We start from the raw sequence: 21,374 nt of genomic DNA on the forward strand, positions 1-21,374 counted from the left end.
CAATCAGCCTGGCATTGTGTTCATGTTGGCTGATTTCCTGTTGTGAAGTGGGTGTGTTTTGTTTTGCTTGGCCCTAGTCAGTTGCAAGCGACATATTCACCCCCTAACGTCATTTTCAGTTGACACTGAAGCTGCAGTAGTGTTTCCTAGAAGTTAACTTAAAAATTAGAGGTGGGGGAAAAAAAAAATCCCAAATCGTATGTATTGTGATTTTTTTATGACGATTTGTATTACTGATTCTTTCCCCTAGAATCGATTTTAACAATGATTCACCTAAATATTTTCTGTTTATACGGTACTGCCGACAGCGACTACATCATATCCGTTTCCAGCTAAACAGACGGAAAGCAGAAAATGCAGGAAATCCATGTTATGTACTTCTGTACATGTGATGTGCATTCTTCTTAGAAAACAATTAGTTTTTAGAAATGTATCATGATCTATCGGTGTCCTTGAGTGCCGAGAAAGGCGCCTTTTAAATAAAATGTATTATTATTATTGTCTCTAGAAGTGTATTATTCAACTTTTGTTTTTGCTAAAAAAGGAAAAGAAAATCGCAATACTCAATACTACCAAATCGCAATACTTTTAGAATCGCAATAAATGAAAATCGCAACACAAATCGAATCGGCAGCCATGTATCGTGAAAAAATTTAATCGGAACAAAAGCATATCGGCCCAAGCTATATTAAAATGTTCACTTTAATAAATGAAGGGTCGATTTAAGAGTTGTCATTTCTTTAAGTTGACTTGCTAAGGTTCAAGTTCGACCTGTTGAATCGCCAAACAAATCAGAGATACAGGTGGTGATTCTGGAGGTCTGGAACCTGCTGAATGCTACGTTCAGGTGTTGGTTTTGGGCCGGTGCCCCTCACAGATCAAAGATGGCCGAGCATCTAGTGCTGCAGTTGTAAAGTTACTGGTATGCAGTGAAAATGTCATAGACTGACCAGGACTTTGTTTCCCAAAAGCAACTTGAAGCTGGATGAACTTTATTCCATTCCAGTCAATGGCCTGAGATCATCTTAGCCTTAAGATGCGTTTGGAAAACGGGGCACAGGCATTGTGAATGTGTTATTCACTGAAGCGTTGAGAGGTGCATTTGTGACATGACAAGTGAGCGAAGAAAATCCACCAAAGATAAAATAATATGGATATTTTAAGTTGAAAACATTCCTGATTTAGACGTTGTTGATGTTGATGTTGTTGTATGCTAACTTAAAAAAAGAATTCCTAGATCTAGGTCAGTAGTTCTTAATTGAAACTTACCAAGACATGACTAGATGATAACAAGAGAAAACCTATTTTATAATGCTTAGTTGTTTACTAAGCCAGCTACCGTCCTAGCAAAGTCCATCTTTGAGGATACTACCCACCAGCTGAGAGCCACCAGTCAAAACTAATTAACCCAGTAGGCCCGGTTTTGCATTCCCAACTGATTGGGTCCCGCCCACAGCCATTCCATCACAGACATTTCTTGCATACTTCTCATTGTGACTGGAATAGTCACAATAGAGTGTTTTATGAGTCCCTGTATGCATGCGTTTTTCTAAAGAAGGAGAAGCACTTGTAGTGTGATGCGAATATAAATCTGTGGGGTGAGTATGTGAGGTAACCACACCCTCTCTCTCTCTCTCTCAAGACAGGATGCAGGGCGAGGCTGTCTCGATTCAAGTTTTTTTTTTTCTTAGCACTTGTGTGAAGAAGAGTTAGCTTCAAAGGGTGTGTGTGTGTGTGTGTGTGTGTGTGTGTGTGTGTAACACTTTATTCTCGCAATCCTCTCAAACTTTGTGAAAGCTCTTTATTCCTGGGTAAGGGGCCGTGTGGCCGTCTGAACAAACAGGCCCTTTCTGTAGCAAAAAACACACACACACACACACACACACACACACACACACACACACACACACTGGTCTGCATGTAGTTCCTGAACTGGGTCAGCTGAGCTCATGTGTGGACCTAGGCTAGGCACCCCCACATTAACACACACTCCCCAGAGATTCTCCTTTTGGCCTGGAAAAACACTACTAGTTCGACATCAGCCACCACCGCTGCTGCCAACACACACACACACACACACACACACACACACACACACACACACATACACACACCTAAATCAACTGTAACATTCCATGCAAAGCACTCTCACCTCACGCACTCTCACCCATCGTTATCTATGACAAAGTCGACTCAGCAGACATGATATTGTGTCGTCACAGTATCATGTACACATACACACAGTACACATACACACAGTACACACACACACACTCACACACACACTCACACACACACACACACACACACACCAACCCAAAAGTGTTAATTCGTCCTTTTAGTCCTCGTAAAAGCTGTGTTTGGATCCCACCCCACATACAAAGTCTTTCTCTCTGAACATACACACACACACACACACACACACACACACACACACACACACACACACACCCGCGCGCGCACACACTGCCTCAGCTGGTCTGACTCACATGATCTTACTCATGCGTTCGTTACGATTTGCATTGTCTCTTTGTGTGTAAGTGCAGCTTTTACAGGTTGAACTCCATGAACCTTAATGCAACGTTAAGCCCCAAAGTAGAGCTGCAACTTACAAAAACGTATAACCGTACAAACAATGTAAAGTTGTGTAAGTTGTTGTTTTACGCAGGGTTTTGTGCTGGCCTACTTCTTGACTAGGTGCTGATGCTAATCTAAGAAAACGTTCTCCTTGGGGTAGCTTCATAAATAGCGTACAGTCAAGAGAGTGGTATCAATCTTCTCATCTAACTCTCGGCACATAGTCTAACATACTCCCAGATAAAAACCTATTCCTTCAATTGTCAAGTCTATAAAATGTCAACAGTTAAAAATCCCACAGTGAATTAGTTCACAAAAGCTCACACTACAGAGCCTGCAAACTACAAAAGTTTGAAAATGTATTTGAGAAATTGCTTAAAGGGGGGGGGGGGGGGAACGACCTTTTCAGTGCTTGTGCACATACATTTGGGTATCTGGAGTACCTACCAACCCACCAACTGTGAAATAAGACAACCCAGTCAGTTTTATGTGGGCTGCCTAGATCAAGAAACATGGGGTTCAACAAGCCATTCAGTTTTCTGTATATTGCTATGTCACAAGCAGGCTCATTAGAATATACCGCCCCCCCTCCCATCTGAGTATCTCCACCCACAGCTTGATAACTAGGTGCACAATATTTGTCTCATAAGCCAATCAGTGCAGACTGGGCTTTTCGGGATGGGGGCTTAAAGAGCAGAGTGAATACAGGTATATTCAGACAGACAGTATGAGAAACATAATGTGTTTTTGAACATTATAGTAAAAAAAAACCAAATACAAGTATGAACCCGAAAATGCATTTTATAAATAAAGTTATTGACTATCGGGGGCGCCCTGGTAGCTCACCCGGTTGAGTGTGCGCCCCATGACCAAGGCTCAGTCCTTACCATAGTAGCCCGTGTTCAATTCCGACCCGTTGCCCTTTGCTGCATGTCATCCCCCGCTCTCTCCCACTTTCCTGTATTAAGCTATCCTATCCAATAAAGGCAATAAAAGCCCAACTAAAGTTTTCTTTGGACCGACTATTTGAATAAAGAACACTGGTAACTGGTATTTATTCGGATTAGTTAGTAATTAGTTTATTTTTACACAAGCAGTTTTCCATTGATTTTACAGGCTGCGTTGTGTTTGGGTGTCACCTTTCACGTGTTGGTTAATGAGGTATGAGGTATAATGTTGTTGTAACAGATAGAAGGTCCAAGCTATAACTGAAGTCAGTAATCGACGGGGAGCAAACACTAGTGCTGTTTGACTTTGTGAACTTGTTGAAATGAGCATTGGATAAGAGTTGGCACACAGGAGCTTTTATCAGGAGGAAAACATGGTTCAGGCCAGAGGAGTAGCAGTGTGATTGGGTGTCTCTGTATAACTTTTCTTGAGGCCTTTGCATAGATAGAGTCCACACAATGCACTCTCTGTCTCTACATTAGGTACTTGTGGTGTAAAGGTCTCCAGTGAGGGGTGAGAATAAAGGTTTATAAAGTTTTTGGATAAATATTCAGCTTTAACCAAGAAAAGCACTACCTCCCTCTGTCTTTAGGCTGCATCCCCACTACTGTGTTTTTGTTTTAATACACATAACTTTACGTTAACGCCTCACACTCATCCACACTACTCGGAGCACCTAAAGCGGAGACATTTGGAAACGCTGCTGACCCTGGTTTTAGTTTGAAATGCGTTGTGGCCTAGGCGGGTAGAAACGGAGACTTTTGGAAACAATGACGCAGACACCCCCGCTGGCTTCCTGATTGGATCAGTCCCGACATGTCCTTCCCTGATTTGCTACGCCCCTGTCACGTGACCCTTTTCCAGAAGAGAACAAACGACATCCGCCTTGACTACCAGTGGTTAATTCAACATGAATAATGAATTACAGCTGTTTCTGACCTTGTTGTAGGTGCTGTTGTGCAGTTACATTCTGCATTTTATAAGGCTACTACTGCCTACATACGTAGAGGAAAGCTATTATTCGAGCGATTTGCGACAATTCCTGTGTCCAGCAAAGTTACAGGTTTTGTGCCAAGTTTGGCTGCCAAGAATTGCTTCCACAAGTGAAATTAATAATTTTGAAGGCAAAGTACTGTTTAAAAACTATATAATCTTCTTTGTTATGTTCATCAAGTATGATACATTTTAGAACATTTAGAGTCATCGATGTTTTATTAGACTCTGTAGGAGTAGCATTTCCTTGCTGCCTGCGAGGTGGATGCAATTATCGGCAAAACTCAACACATCGGCACGCGCATGCCCAGTGTACGTGAATGTTCAGCAGTGTTCATTTACAGGCGTGTTATGATCGGAGATTAGTTCTGAAACGGTGCTAAAACACTCGTGAGGACAGAGATTGTAGAAGTTTTAAAAAGCTGGTTAAAAATGAAAACGTAGTAGCTTGGATGTACCCTTAGCTAGGTCCTCAAAGATCACGTTTGTTTGTAAGAGGAGTTCTGTGTGATCTTTTGTCTTTGATTAGGTTCAGAGTGGGGTCACCCCAGCTTAACCTGAGGTAAAAGGTCAATATTTGGAACACTCGGTTGGGCTGAAGTTGTGGAAGTCGATCTGACCTCTTTTCAACCCTTGTACTTAACAACACACGCGATGATCTCCAAGTCGGAGGGATGCCCCTGTACTTTAAACAGCCACTAATGACTGTATTCGAGATAAGACGATGTGTTTGTTGGCTGTGTTAAAGGTTAATCACAACGTGCTTCCAATAAGTTACACTGTCACAGTGCTATGTTTTGTTATGGTGAAAAATTCATGACTCCGGTAAGCATGACTGAGCTAATCCAGTCCAGGCAACAAAACAAGTCTGGGCTTGTTTTGTCTATTAAAATCATGGTTTGTCCAGATCTCACAAGCCATGAAATACTACTGAAATTATTACTATCACTGTCAAGCTGTGCATCAGGCTTAACTGAATTCTGGAAATCCTCTATTATAATATGAAAAGCATTTGATAGTTTTACAATTATTACTTTTGTGAAACTTTAAATAGCAGTGGGTGGTTGGCACATATGGGGATTTGCTTGTAGAAATATTCCCTAACCATTTGTGTTTTATACTGCACATAGTTTAATATAGTTTTACGTGTAATGGCTTGATAGCTGAATGAACTTTGGCCCTGTTGTAATCGTCTTGTTTGAGGGTTGTTAAGTTCAGCTGGAGCTGGTATGAAAGAGGCCATTCTGACATCAACAGAGACACACAAATAACTCTCTCACCAGGTTCTTACAGAAACATCCATCCCACTCAATTTTTTTTACTCATCTGTCAGCCGTGTGCAAAACACATGCCCCTCAGTGGTTATTGTCATCTTTTCTTTGCCGGTGTAGTGTTGATAATTGAAGGTTTCTTTGGCAGTAGTCAGCAAGACGTGCAGCTTTGGGGCACCCTGCTGCACCCCCCTGCTATTCATCAGCGCTAACATTTCCACACCTTGCTGTTGGTACACCCACTCTCCTCTCACAACTTCTCATGGAACTTTCACCTTAAGGTGTTATTAGGGGTTTAAGTATGTGCTATAATGTGGAACAGTGGGAGCAAAACGTGTCCAAAGCAGTTGAGCGGAGCTCCACGTGGGACACAGTTGGTGGTGACCTGCCACATGGAATCTAGTGAAAATGTAACGGCTTAGGAACTTGAGACACAGTACTCATGTAACCCTCAGTACAGTAGTTCCATGTAGACCAAAAGACCCATCCCTTTTTTCCACCAGATTTCTCAAAACCTGTGCACCATTGACAGGACCACATGCTGTGTTAAACACCATGATAGATGAGGTTGTTGATCAGTACGAGGTACTTGGTAGTTAATTCACTACATTTTCAAAAAATTAAAATGGTGCTATGAGGCAGTCTGCCCTCCAGCTGAAAAACAAACCAGAAAGCAGTAATTGTTATTAACATTTTCTAGGTAACCTCTTCGCTGTCTGTCAAATCTCAACATCAGCGGGCCAATGTCTCCGTTGTTAGAAGATAAACATTTCTTTACAGCCCTTAAAGTTATGCAGCTGATGTTGCTTTTGACTTCATTTGGCCTGGTTTCTTGCGGTCTTTTAATCTGACTGCCTTGCTAAAACCTCTCAGAGGCCTCATGCTCCCCCTCAATTAAAACTTTGTAGTGGTCACTGTCCAATCAGCCAGTCAGGCGCGATAAAGGGAGGTATTCTTGAATCCCTGTGTAAGGAAGCGGATGGTGTGTCTCCCAAGTGGCCGCGCTGCTGCGCAACCATCACAGGGTGGTTGAGAATAGTTCAGGATCTCAGTGAGGAAATGTCACCAGAAGAGGAGCGGCTGCAGCAGCAACTCAGGGGCCCCTCAGGCCCTGTCACTCAACTCCTGAGGGAAGCAGATGGCACATGCCCAGAGCTATTTTAAGGCTTTAGGAGGGCAACTGTCCCCCTCTGTCACCCAAAATGACTAATGTAGACTGAAAGGGAAGCACAGACCCCAGGGTTTGTTGTGACTTTTGCCCTACTATCAGCAAAGTCAAAGCTTTGACTATGATTGTGTTCAATAGAGCGTATTAGTAATGCCGTATATTATTGATCCTAAAATTTATATAAATTTTTTTGCTCAACCAAATGCAGTGGAGCTAGGTCAAGGTGCTCTGTCTGCTCTGGGGCTATAAGGGATTCACTCTCAGGGCGCTTTCACACATAGTTCAGTAGACTTGATGCGGTCAGAGGTAAAGTTGCAACATTGTTGCATTTTTCCTTTTGTTCGGTTAGCGTTTACACTGCACTTTGTCAAGCGCACCAAACATTGTAAACAAATGTCACACGGTCAAAACGGTCGCTGGTCTATTGGTGCTGAAACAATGGAGCAACACCAAATTTATAACGTCTTGGGATTTATAATTTCGCTTCAGTGTTTCAAATATTTTAGAAGCGAATAATATAAGCAGCTGACAAGACAGCAAGTGATGGAGAGAGATGACGATGTGTTGTCACACAGACGTTGAGCGATGTACGGTCATAATAGGTTATGAATTTGACAGTTCTCATCAAGCGGACCAGAGTTCGGCTGTTTGTTCGATTGAGCTTTCACACCGCCCCAAACAAATCGGACTATCTGACAAAACGCTCCGGGGTTTGGTTAAAATGGACCAAACTGCTCAGGTGAAAGCCACCTCAAATCCATTGCAGCCAGTCAGACATTTGGCCTTAAACGTTCTCATTTGGTTGAACCTGGTGGACTAACAAACAGACCACCCACACATTTACCAATATACATGATAGAGAGAAAAAAACCTCACTGTCAGCACACAACACTGGATCTTCCTCCTTTTGGGTGCATCTAGTCTTTGCCAACAAAATGTTTATTTCCTCATGATAATAAGTTGGAAAGAGCGAAGATCATGTGACACTAGGCCATGTCACACATATCCACGTGTTCAAACAAACGTGTGTGAATGTATGGGCTTGTCGCACTCATTTTGCCCTTGAGTCCTACTGTTTCCTCGATCCTGGCTGAGAGGAGTGTGGAAATCCACATCTGTGGCTCTGCAGGCTGGCCTCCCCCTTGTCCTCCCCCCACCTTGCCTCGCCTGTTTTTGAACCTGCTCTTATAATGCGTTCCATTTTTACTTGTAACGCTTGATTTTCCGCACCCCCTGACCTCGGTATTTCCGAGCTCGGAACTCGGACAACCTCGCAGTAGCCGAGTTCAAAATCCAACATGGCTGCCCCCTGTATCAACAGTTGTGAAAGCTGTAGTAACATAAAGTTATAAGCACTTCTGTCTTATTTGTGTCTTTCACAAATATTAGTCGTTCACACAGGCATGTTCAACTTCTATCTGTGGACATGTTGTCATGCTGTTTGTATGCACAAAAAACGTCGTAATGCATTGTTATCAACTGGTATTGCTAACAATGGCTAACCTGGCTAGAGCTAATAAAAACAATGAAAATCTGACTTGTAATAGGAACGCATTCAAATCGGGTGTGATGTCATTCCCAGCTCCGGCTTCCGAGTTCCGAGGTAAATGGAACTCACTATAAGTGCTAGTTCCATTCTTGTTTGCGAATCAGGAAGAGGCCCCACTATCTGTCTTCTGTGGCCAAATTTACAAACTTTTGGCACGTCATCTTGTTTGCGCAATAGCAGCTTGCAACGTGCAGCCGGGCGGTTGGTCTCTCAAAGTCCATGTTATGTATGGAGAAACATGCACTAGCTGTAACGCAAGAGATCTGTTACAGTTGTCCAAACTTAACGCCCATTATCACCCCAGTGTTAATGTTGTGGGCTCACAAAGGTTGTGTTTAATTAAATCTAAAGGCCAAATATTGATGTGTCTCAGTGGAAATGTTGCTTCACCTTCTGTCTAAATGACTCTAGGTAGACATAGGTAGACAGACTGCTTGCTTGCTGTGTGTGTTGAGTAAAGAGCTTGTGTAGGCGTATTTTGACAGAGGACCCTAATTTTAAGTGGTTGAGGATAATAGGGTGTGCCTCTGCGGCTGCCACTGCAAATGATGTTGACAGTGGGACTGCAATGTTTTGTCCTAAACCAGGTAGGCTATTTCTGCCTGTGTGTTTTTCTTGTTGTCGCCTATAAATATATGATCATGGAGACAGAGATAACCAGGAAGACTTCCAATTAGATTTCCCACACCGCCCCTCTTCCAACAAAACACTGACAGATGGGCCCTTGTAACATGCACACGTTGCCACCATTGCAGAATGCACACTCTGTTGAATTCCTAGCCTTATAGCTGCCTGTGTGTGTGTGCGTGTTTGTGCATGTGCATGTGTGTGTGTGTGTGCTTGTGCGTGTGCGTGCATATGAGATATGTGACTACAAAGGAATGCGTGTTTCCACCTCCTTGTTTTGCATCTGCTGTCTGTGCTTGTCCTTTGTGCCATTGTATCACATTGAGTACATTTGTTGTTCATTCATTTCATGTTAAACATTTCATCATGGCTGGCATTTTCTCATTGCCAACGGTAGAATGAAAGATTAAATGTGTCTGTTAACAGGGTGGCTTTTTTATCAGCGATTTCCATGTTTTTTCCCTCTTTTGTAAAATCGTTTCTCTTTTTTTCTTCCACAGGACGCATGGGCCTCAACTTTCATCATCCTGGAGCCGAGCACATAATGCCATTGAATAGTACGTCACGTTTCATTCTAGTGCCTGTCATCTTGTTATCCATATGGAATTAATTAGAATTGTCTGAGTTTTACTCAAAAGTGTTGCAGCTGCTTTTTGTCCTTTGAAGGAATGAAGAATGGGAAGTGTTTTTGTGGTGTGTTCCTATGAAGCACATACAGTATAACCCCCTAACCACAGTAACCCATGTCAGTGTGCTATGGGCACACCAGCCTACCCCTTTGCTAAGGTCTGGATTCCCTGACAGCATAAAGCTAGGACAGACCTCTAAGTACTGAGATGAAGCACAGTTGACCTGTGAAAAGCACTTCCAAAAATACCCCAGCATGTGAGAAAAGATTCCCCCCCCCCGTGTGTCCCACCAGCCGGCAGATGACTAACAGTGACATGAGACGAGCCAAAGAGAGAAATCAGGTCTATATCCCGTCATGCTGCTAAATGGAGGCCACACAGTTTTCTAGGTCAGGCCCTGCCCTTCCAAGTGCTCTTTATTTGTCTTTGGATGGGATCAGGGATCATGATTTCTTAGGGGCTTACACACCGATTTTGGCCATGTCCTGGAGTTCTTTTAGGGGCAATCATGTTTCCCATCTTTTTGTTCAAACCTCAAACCGCAAAATATCAAGGATGTCTGGACTGACTGGTGATCAAACCAAATCACGAAGCCCTAGTTTTAGACATGTTCAGTCAGCCTACGGGGTATAAAAATGGCTGAGGATATGTAACATACAAAAAAGTTCGATTAAGCAGTTTCTACAACTGGTGCACCTTCCTCATTTTGTTCTTTTCATCACTTATCCTCGGAAAAGGTGTGATTGATCTTAAACTGTTGTGTCATGGGATTACACTCAGACAACCACAGATCTATCCAGATCTTCCAAGTCTGTCAGAACTGGCTCTCTCCACTGTAGCCTGTCGATGTGTGTAGATAGGGAAGCTTTGGTTTCAACTTTAAAGTGTCTTACTCAGTGTTTCTCCTTCATTTCGTCCCATTAGCTTTGAGGCTTCCCGCTGTGAGAATCTGTAAGGGCTCTGCTTTCTTCGGATGGTTTTAGCACTTGAAGTGAAGAAGAAAGGATGGAGAGTAGTAAGCATAGCGCCTCTATTCAGATTTATTGGTGTTGTTCACTTGACAGCTTAGTAGAAGTGTCTGAGGCTTTGAAGCCAAGCAGAGCAAGAGACCTCAAACTCATCATGCCCAGAGGAATCACCCACTTTCCTTTCAAACATTCTCTCTCTCTCTCGCTCTCTCTAGCTCTCTCTCGCTCTCCCAGACACCACACAGTTTGAAGTTGGTACTTATGCTTAACCCTCACTTTTCCCTTTCCTTCTCTCCCTCATGGGTTTTATTCTCTCTCACTGAGACATCTGACGCTTCCCCACATAACGTTTTCTTCATTTTGCCCTGGTTGCTAGGCGACTTTGTTTCAGCCAAGGCCAGGCGGCGAGAGGGCAAAGCTGCAGAGAGGCTGCCCAGGTTTTTTGTTGGATTGGAGAGCCAGATCGTTTTTAATGAAAACATAGCAAGGGAGAAGAGGCTCAGAGACAATATATTCCCAAAGAGAAGCCAGAGACGCTAGTCACACAATGGGGCTCTCACAATGCAAAGGCCCATATTGGTTTTTGAAGCGACGGGTTAGCTTTGTGATCGATGTGTTAGAGGAGCAGGAGGATCTGTTTAGACTGTTACCCCTCTGCTGTTTGTTTGAATTTGCCCAGTCTTACAGGGGGTAGTTGGGATTTTTCTGTGGTTGTATGAGGTACTTTTCCATTGTCAGTGTATTACTACTTACAGTAGATGGCGGTCGGTGCACCTCCAGTTTGGAGAAGCAGGCAGGAGAACCGACACGGAAGCTAAGCAATGTACCGCTGTGGACGGGGGCGGCAGCTAAACATATTTTAGCCACCTAAAAAAAGGGCCCACCTAAAACAATCAGTGTAAGTGTACGCTGTATTTAAAATATTTTCACCGCTTTACCTTTGCTGTCAGACAGCCCTTACTGTTATCTCCATCGATGCACTCTTCAAAGTCACCATACTTCTTTGACAAAAACAGTTGTTTTACCTCGTAGAACACGGGAGTTGCTGGTCTACCGCTGCCTTGATCAGTTTGTTAGTTTGTGTTATTGTGTGACTTTGGTGTTTTCAAGGGGTTAATTTGCATTTACAAAAGCCACACAACTAACCGATCAAGGCAGCAGTGGACAACCGATCAAGGCAGCAGTGGACAAGCAAGTCCCGTGTTTACGAGGTACTGTACAATTACAGTTTTTGTCAACAGAGTCTGGTGGCTTTGAAGAGAGTTTAGATGGATATACTTCAATTCCCCCTCGGAAAGGGCTGTCTGATGTCAAAGTAAAGTGGAAAATATTCTAAATATAGCATACACTTAAACTGATATAGATTTTTTTAGGTGGGCCTTTTTTTAGGTGGCTAATATCTGTTTAGCTGCTGCCCCCGTTCAAAGCTTCCATGCCTGTACTCCTGCCTGATTCTCTAAACTGGGGGCGTGCCCACCACCATCTACTGTAGCTAATACACTGATAATGGTATAATTAGTACCTTATACAACCCTACTTCAAAACATCTGAACTATCCCTTTAAGCCCCATGTTGCCTCCTGTGTGCCTTGCATTCAGCAGATTCAAATTGAGCTTGTTTGTGGGACGATTTCAGAGATTAGGGACACACTCAAACACAATCCTGAAACAAGATGTTGTGTTTTTGCACATAAAGCCTGACCTATATTGAGCATGAAAGTTCATTTTTCAATCTTGGAAAAAGTGGTATAACTCAAGGTATATTTGGAGCTTTTGAATGCACCTCATGGTCTTCCTCAGTGGATGGAATTTACTGTGGTGTCATGGCTGTCATCCTGTGACCTACTGTACCTATGGAAATTGATAACAGTGATAGTACGTATATGGGGAGAAGACAGTAAGATGCAATTGGAAAAAACTACTAAGTCGACCCTTGATGAACTGGAAACGATGTAGCCACTCCAATGTCCAATAACTAGTCCATTCCTGAGCTTTCAAGTGAACATCCTGGTCTTTCTCAGTGGATGCCGTTTGCATAGTTTTCAACACGTAAGCTAAGTGTGATAGCGTGGTTGTATAAGGGGGGATAACTGTGAAATGCAAAGAAAAACTTCAGAAAAAGCTATTAAACAGCTAAATGGACATTGATTAACTGTAAATAATGTAGCTCCTTCTGACAAAAAAAAATCTGAACTCGAGATCCATTTACTGCTTTTTTTCATGGTCTTCCTCAGCGGATGGAGATTGCTCAGTTTTCATGGACCTTGGTCCTAGTTGGTCCTATATAGGGAGGAGACCATGAAATGTGGATGAAGGCTCTGGAAAAATTTAGTGAGTGGGCCTTGAGTCCTGATTTTATTCGTCCAAATGAGCTACATTGTTTCCAGTTAGTCAAAAACTAAATTTGAGAAACGCTCACTGATAACACCTGTAAAATTTATCTTCATTTCTTTGATTTCTTTTTGAGTCACTGTCGCTGTACCTTCATCTTGCCATAGATTTAGATCCCTTCTACCCTGACATCATAGCGTGTCCTCCGCTGCCCCCCTCCTCTCTGCATGTTATCCTCCCTCCCCAGCTTTCCTCTCCTGTGGGAAGTTTCCACTCGCACCTGGCCTGCCATTCCTAACCTGGGAGTAACTTTTAATATTTCACCGAGGCCATGATAATGACTAACCTGCTCCACCTCCAGTCCTGCATGCACGCTGCTTTATGGCCTCATTTGTGAATATTCACAGAGGATTATCACGAACGCGAGCTATTGTGGGTTCATTAAACTTCATCGCGGTCTCTGGCTACCGGGCATTATGCTGCTTAATATCTCGGCCATTTCCGTGCCTAAAGCTCACCTATCATGCTGCCACCCCGGCATCTGCATGCATTTGTTGCCAAGACAGGTGCAGCAGGTTTACTGTGGGCTGGTGCTGGTGCCAGGCTGCGATAATCATCCTCCTCCCTTTGCCGAAGCTTAGGTGTGGCCATCTGTGGTTTCTCAGTTGCCTTAGAGATGTTCCTGGTTTCGATGTATTTCCACAAAACCCATGTCTCTATATCTTTTTTCCTACCCTTGTTCCTGACCCCAACCCTCTGTCTCTCCTTCCCCCCCACTGTGCTGACAAGCAGCCCGGAGCTATGGCCGCAGAAGAGGTAACGTGTGGCATTTTCTCGTGGTTTCTAATTGCCATGGCGGCTGTGTCTCTCTCCGAGGCTGATGGGGTTCTTAGTGTTGTGTCACTATCTGCTTTGATCATCTGTGCTGTGATTGAATGAAATCAGATTAATTTTGACACCCAGTTTTGCATGTTGTGCTATCAATCGACATGGAGCAAGGGTCTGCCAAATCCGTCAATATGATTCTTGTTTTGCTTGATGGCGAGAGGAAATCTTTGCTTTCTTTTCTTTCCATTCTGAGTCAGTGTTCTATCTGTAATGTTAATAATATGAACAATAGTGCAAATTGTTGTACTGCATAATATAAATGCAACCCAGTGTAAGAGCAGTTCTAAAAACTATTGTTATTATTTGGTACAACAGTGATGGACTCCATTTCTCCAGTCAATGGCAGCGTGATTCTGCCACCAAATCAAACCCTAAACCTTTTCAAATATTATAGCGTGTTTAGTTGGAGTGCTTCTGAAATGAATCTGGATGGTTTCATGAAGATGTACGCTGACTCAGAAGTGATTCATCATCTGAATGGCAAAGATGGGTGCTTCCAATGTTGCTCATCTCTGAGTTGATCTGCCTTTTCTTTTTTTTACTAAGTCTGTCTTTGTTCAGCAAGGAGGAAAGCTGCTGTATGAGCTGTTTAAGGTCACTGCACTATTGGGCTGCTGTTATATGTTATAGTTGATGTAGGAGACAGAAGACAGAAAGTGCAGTATTCCTTTATTATGTAAAAATGTAATTGCTTACCACATTTATCAAACATTCAAGTCAAATTAGGGCCGGGCAATATATCGATATTATATCGATATCGATATATGAGGCTAGATATCCTATTACATTTTGGATATCATTTTAACGCAATATGACAAGTGTTGCCTTTTCCTGTTTTAGTGATGTCATTTTGTGTTTGATTATTTGCCTTTACCCACTTAGTCAATATATACACATACTGGTGATTATTTTAAAAAAATCTCATTGTGTAAATATTATGTGAAAGCACCAAATGACAACCCTACACTATCGCTACAATATCGATATTGATGTATTTGGTCAAATACAGTATATATGGTGATGTTTGATTTTGTCCATATCGCCCAGCCCTAAGTCAAATATTAACCCTGCTAAAGAAAGAGAGACCAATGTGGTTCCACTGCATAGAACATGCATATTATATTTGGACAAGCAACACACCACAATCAGAAAATACACTAAGATATTGCTCCGGCATGGCTGCAGCAGTGGAAGCCTGCCAGTGGGAAACCCAGTTTGTTAAGATGTGTCCGACAAGGAGAGAATACCATAGCCATGCTCATTACTGACTGATCAACAGCGCCTCCATTCTCATTCTGTGCTGCAGTTCAGCAGGTCAGAAAGACTGGTATTTTAATGAGGATAGAGTCACCAGGAAGTTCCCAAGACGACATTATGATATCATGATTGGGATTTTATACACACTGTGGACAAAAGTATGCGCACACCCGGACATTACACCCTCATGCAATTGTTGAAAATCTTTTTTCAAAAGACTTTTGAAACCTGGGAATCACTGTACGTTTATGGGTGTCCACATACTTTTGGCCATATAGTGTTTTAATTTTTTTTACGGGTTTCTTTTTTTAATGTTTTCATATACATATATGTATCAAAAAAGAATGAACTGTGGGGAAAGACAAGAGACATTGCGGCCTTGAAGCCACCCCACTGAATGAAAATATGATCACTTGGGAATTGTTATTGTATGTATCAATAGGTTTTTTTGTATACCACCCTTATCAAATAAGAGTCAGAAAAATGTTGATGTGTTGAAAAAAACAAAACAGACCTATGAGGGTAATCTCAATATCCAAAGTGATTCCACTGCAGTAATAGTTTCCAGATGGGATTAATTCATTAATTCATCCATCTGTCGCACCCTCCCTCCCTTTTTACTTCACACTCTCGTACCTCTCTGTCCCCCCCCCCCCCGTCTGTCTTCCTGGTGTCCTTCTCTTCTCCTCTCTTCCCAGGTCGCTCCTGTCTTTTCCCCTTTGAAGACGGTTTCCTCGACGACGGTCACGGTGACCCCTCCTTGACCCCTGGCCTGAACTCACCCACCCGCTGTCAGAACGGAGAGAGGATGGAGCGCTACTCCAGGAAGGTCTTTGTCGGAGGCCTCCCCCCTGACATAGACGAAGGTAAACAAAGGATCAGTTTTTTTTTCTGTTTATTTTTCATTTAGTCATCTAGAGAAAGGTTTTCACTTAACTTCAGGCTCTTTTTTGTTAGCATCTCCCTGCTGCAGATTTATACTGATGCATAAAGTATAGTACATTCACAACTGGAAGCCTCCCAGTGCAGTCTTTGTCTTTGGCTGTTTGCCACTAACAGTTACGCTGAAGTATTTAAGGCCTTGCTTAAGGGCACCTTGACACCCATTGTTGAGGATATTAATTTAAAACACTATTATTAAGCCACGATAAATGTCTGTTAAGAAGCCTGGTTTGTGGAAGCTTTTTACACCAATGACCCCTAATCAAAGAACATTTTTATCAAAGGTAAAGGAATAGTTCAACATTTTAAGAAATACACTTATTCTCTTTGTTGCCAAGAGTTAAATGAGAAGATTGATACCACTCTCATATGTGTGCATTGAATTTGAAGCTGTGGCCAGCAGCTGGTTAGCTTAGCTTAGCACAAAGATTGGAAACGGGGGAAACTCCCCCCCCAAGACTTAGTCTGGTACATAACCCTCTTAAAGCCACAACACACTTGGATGGATTAAACAAACAAGACATTTTGTTAGCTTTGGACAGAGCCAGGCTAGCTGTTTCCCCCTGTCTCCAGTCATTGTGCTAAACTAAGCTAACCGGCTGCCGCAAGAAGACTCACATTTACTGTACAGACATGAGACTGGTATTGATTTTCTCATCTACTGTAGCTCTCAGCAAGTAAGATAAGTGTTTTTCACAAAATGTCAAAGTATTCTTTGGGGAACCGTGACAGTCAATGTTGGCTATATTAAAATTACCCACAAATTAGCCATTGTAAACTTCTAAGAAATAGCCTCCATATATAACTGGGTCCGCTGTGTGATTTGTGCGAGTTGTCACCAAAAACCAGACTTGACAGTTTATCGAAGTCAAAGTGAAAATGTATCGTGTTGTCCAGACCAGTGCCAAATCACAGTGACTTCTGCTTTAATATGCCTCAGAGAACTTTTATTTTAACCTTCAAAATCAGTAGATTTTTATATCACTTGCAGAGTGTGTGACGTCTGTGACCAGTTACGTCATGGACCTGTCATTGATTCCTATCTCTAGAGCAGGGGTGGCGAACCTGTGGCTCTTGAGCCGTATGCGACTCTTTGCCTGCTCCTTTGAGGCTCTTACTGTGTGGCTGGGGGCTGTGTTATTGGTGGATTTATTTTTATTCTTTTTTTTAACTTTTTGAAACATTTCAGATAAGTACAAAAAAAATGGAATACATTTGCCAATTATTTTAAAATAAAAAATAATGCAGCAGAGTTTTGAGGACAAATTCTGCAAACCGAGGAAAAAAAAGCTGCCACAGATCACCTTCCTCATTAACCCTTTCACTGCTGAATCAGATTGTTTGAAAGCCCCTCTAGTGACAAACGAGTGAAAGAGTCGCTTTGAGTGGCACAACCGAGTTCTAGCAAGACCTGAAAAGGATTGTGGATAACAAAGACTGTCAGATTTCCCACTGAGTCAATCTAAGTAAGAAAAAAAAACTATGAAAACTGCTATGTATTATGACTGTCATCAGATCTGGAAGGCACTGTTGCTGTTGTAGTGTGGACGTGCATGTGTTGTGTGGCTTTTTGCTATGGTGCAGGTTTTTTTGTGGCTCTTTATGCTGAACTGGTTGGCCACCCCTGCTCTAGAGCATGCCAAAGAGTTTAACGTTAATATGAAATGTTTACTTTGACATGTGTCTACGCCGATGAACAAGCACATGATGCACAATACGTGTCCTTAGCTGGCTGAAACATTCATGAGTTTCCACAGCACGAGTCAGCCCAGTGCAGACTGGATGAGCCCGGCCTGTGTTCCTGTTTAATGCAGTGGCTACTACTGCAGCAGGAACACGGCAAAAAATAGAAACGGTGCCTGTATCAGCACTGAGTGTGGCTCTGCATAGGGTCCTTCATATACCTATTGCACAAACAACCACGAATCATGTCATGAAAATAACATTCAAGTCAGTTTTTTTTCTTCAATGTTTTTCATTTTTACAGACGAAATCACCAACAGTTTCCGTCGCTATGGGCACCTGGTGGTAGATTGGCCCCACAAAGCTGAGAGCAAATCCTACTTCCCACCTAAAGGTAACAACAGTTTCTCAGAGCGTAATCTTTATTTTCCCATCCGACATCAAAGTCTACACCAATAAATATCACCTTGGGTGCATCGACATTTTAGAGTTTTTTAGGGAATCGTGTTACCCAGAATTCGTGGCTCATGCTGGGCAACATCGGGGCTGTCTGTTTATCTGAGGGACCCCCTGTAGTCATCTCGCAGAAACACACACACGCACACACACACACAGTATATAGATAGATAGATAGAGTCTTTATTGTCCCATAGGGATAATCATTTCCACACATCTTCTTTTCATGTTCCATAGCACAACAACACATATAAAAACACATAAAACATGTAACACATATACAAAAAAAAACACATCACATTAGGACACCTACATAGACAAAACTACAAAACAACTGAGGTGTTTGTTCAGTTTGTTCAGCACTGTGATGGCGGTGGGGACAAAACCTTTTTTGAAATAGGCTTTAGTCCAGTTTAGTGCTCTGTATCTGCGGCCGGATGGAAGTAGTGTGAAGAATTGATTCAGGGGATGGTCTGTGTCAGCTGCTATTATGATATATAATGACTCCATAGCTGAGACTTCCGACCCAAGAACTGTTTGCTTGAGTGAGTACCTAAGGAGTGTGGAAGTTTTTCTCCTTTCTGTGCAGCCTCTCGGTTGTCATTTTCAGGCAGGTGATCAGAGTTGCAGCACCCTGTTCCAAGCCTCTACATCACTCACTCTGGCACGGGTGCTGCTGTGTGTCATATTAGGAAAGCTATTAAAGACGCTCTGGAAATTACTGACATTCCATAGGCAGATGGTAATACGCTACATCTGGAGGACCTGCGAAAACCTCTGCCAGTTTCGCCCTCACTCTCATTTTTTCAACATCCCAATTTTTTTTATTATTTTTTTAAGCTAGGGAGGATTATTTTGAATAGGCTTGACTCTACTAATATCCAAAGTCAGGAGGAAAAATGCAGCGTCCTTTTAGGGGAATGAATGAGCATACGGCGGCTGGAGGACGCCGCCATGTAAGGGGAGGAGACGTGGAGTGGGACTAGTGATCTGTGTAGAATTCATCTCACAAAATGTAACCCCCCCACACAAAAACTCCAAGGGAAACTGCTAAAATATCCTGTTTATATCACACTCTAACCATATTAACTGGCAAGGGAGCTTGGGCAGATGCCCGGTGACAGAGGTCTTAGCACTAATAGCTTCAGGGTTGAGAGCAAGTGCACATCTTTGTGTGTGTGTGTGTGTGTGTGTGTGTGTGTGTGTGTGTGTGTGTGTGTGTGTGTGTGTGTGTGTGTGTGTGTGTGTGTGTGTGTGTGTGTGTGTGTGTGTGTGTGTGTGTGTGTGTGTGTGTGTCCTACTGTCGTGTGGACTGTGTGACGGCTGATTTACAGATGTGGGATTTCCATCAAGAGGTCATCGGCCTCTACTCGTGTTAAACGTCCTTCCAAGCTCGACCGAATGGAAGATGGTTGTCACTTTCCGCCCTGCTTCCCATTAAACTGCCGGGGATGTGTGTCTGTACAGTTACGAAAGTGTTTCAGTTTAGGGATGACTCATATTGTGGCTCAGTCCAACTTTAGTGGCAGGCTAGGACTCATTTGGTACTTGGAGAGAAGTGGCGACTTGGAGAGGAAGTAGGTAACAGGGATGAACTAACTTTGTTCAATGCTCTTATGTTTTCACAACTACAATATTATATTTGAACTTTTCCCCTATTTGTCTATTCAGATTGAGTTGTTCTCTTACGTCACGCGATGTCAATGCAACTTTTCTTTCTTCGAAGATAGGGGTTATGGGGATATAAATGCTAAAGGGAGAGTAGTCCATTTTTTTTCAGGGGAGGGTCTTTCCTCATTGAAGATATATTTTATGACATTCCTTTGCAAGATTTATTGTTTTGTTTTTTAAGTCCTGCAACTTTACTGGTTTGGATCACTCTCACCGCTCTCATCAAGCTCGTTTTCAGTCACAGCAGGCAGCAGTTCTCAGTGAAAAAGCTCTGACGAACCTACTGTAAACTACATGCCCAGCACTAATGTGACTAGTCGGTGAATATAGTGAAGCATTTAACTGCTAAAGAGCCAGATATTTCCCTTGAGGAGTTTGTGGAGACCAAACCGAGCTTTAAGGGGAGTAAACAAAAAACAAGTTACTCTGTGGCTGCTGGATGTGTAAATAGTATGGCTGGTATCGGTCAAAAACCTTTTGATAACAGTACCGAAACCATGACATCTAAACCGGTTCCTGAACGAAAGTTCCGAACTTTTTTTCGATACCAATTTAAAAAAAATCCATTTTAATTAAAAAAAAATACAACATTACGGTACAAATCTTTTTTTTTTAATTTTCAGCTCCTTTACACGCACACGTGAGCCCCATCTCTGTGCGTAACGTGGTGTTTTTCCTGCCTGCCTCTACGACGTGTAGACAGCCAATCACCAGCATTATTAGATCTTGGTACAAACCTGCTTATTGGTTCACTGACGCTGATTAAATTTACTTCTTAGGTTAAAAAAACAACATGGCATTTTGGCATTTGTCCTAGTAAATAGGCAACACATGCTTGCTAACACATTCACCATGTAATCATTATGAGAAGATAATATGTCAGTGTTGTATTCAGAGCTTGTTCCAAAACCACCAAGTGGTCAAAAAATCCCTTTATGCTGCTTTAAAATGATTAAAGCTGTGATTGATATGCAACAACGCACCCCCATTTATTGATGCTGCGTTTTTGGTCAGCCCACTCTTTAAAAAAGTGGGCCCAATAAGCTCTGGTCACTATGGTGCTGTCGCTCACACATACTCCTATCACCCAACACTGTTGTCACTGTTGTTGCCAATAAGCCTGAAATGTTAGGGAGCTATTTCTGTCTGTCGTGATTGGGGATAGAGGGAGGAGGAGGAGGTAATGCTGTCAGTTTGCTGGAGCCTGAGCGCTGGGAGCTATAAACTGCTACAAATGCTAAGGCTCACGTCATGCTGCAATAACAGTGTGTCAGACTTGTTTAAAGGCCTCAAAAGGTTACGAACGAAGTTTGCTTTTGACTGCAACCCCTCATTATCAGATTTTTTTTTTATGAAGTTGTAAAGGCAAAATGTACATCCCAAACTCAAAAGAAGTCCGTATTCCACCCCGTGCCAC

At 42.6% G+C, this 21,374-nt stretch overlaps 1 protein-coding gene across 12 annotated transcripts in view; it reads left to right on the plus strand.

Moving 5' to 3' along the window:
* The window catches only part of cpeb3 (cytoplasmic polyadenylation element binding protein 3), a 49,982-nt gene that overhangs the window by 16,486 nt on the left and 12,122 nt on the right, over window positions 1–21,374 (plus strand). For 8 of the 12 annotated variants that reach the window (XM_031296878.2, XM_031296873.2, XM_035992126.1 and 5 more), the window contains 4 exons: window positions 9,634–9,690; window positions 13,853–13,876; window positions 15,904–16,071; window positions 18,135–18,224. In XM_031296878.2, the coding sequence (XP_031152738.1) occupies window positions 9,634–9,690; window positions 13,853–13,876; window positions 15,904–16,071; window positions 18,135–18,224 (339 nt within the window). The remainder of the gene's footprint in view (window positions 1–9,633; window positions 9,691–13,852; window positions 13,877–15,903; window positions 16,072–18,134; window positions 18,225–21,374) is intronic. The other 4 variants (XM_031296874.2, XM_031296879.2, XM_035992130.1 and 1 more) reach the window with 1 other exon arrangement.

Source organism: Sander lucioperca, chromosome 15 (assembly GCF_008315115.2).
Source record: "Sander lucioperca isolate FBNREF2018 chromosome 15, SLUC_FBN_1.2, whole genome shotgun sequence".
In the NCBI taxonomy this organism is placed as follows: domain Eukaryota; kingdom Metazoa; phylum Chordata; class Actinopteri; order Perciformes; family Percidae; genus Sander; species Sander lucioperca.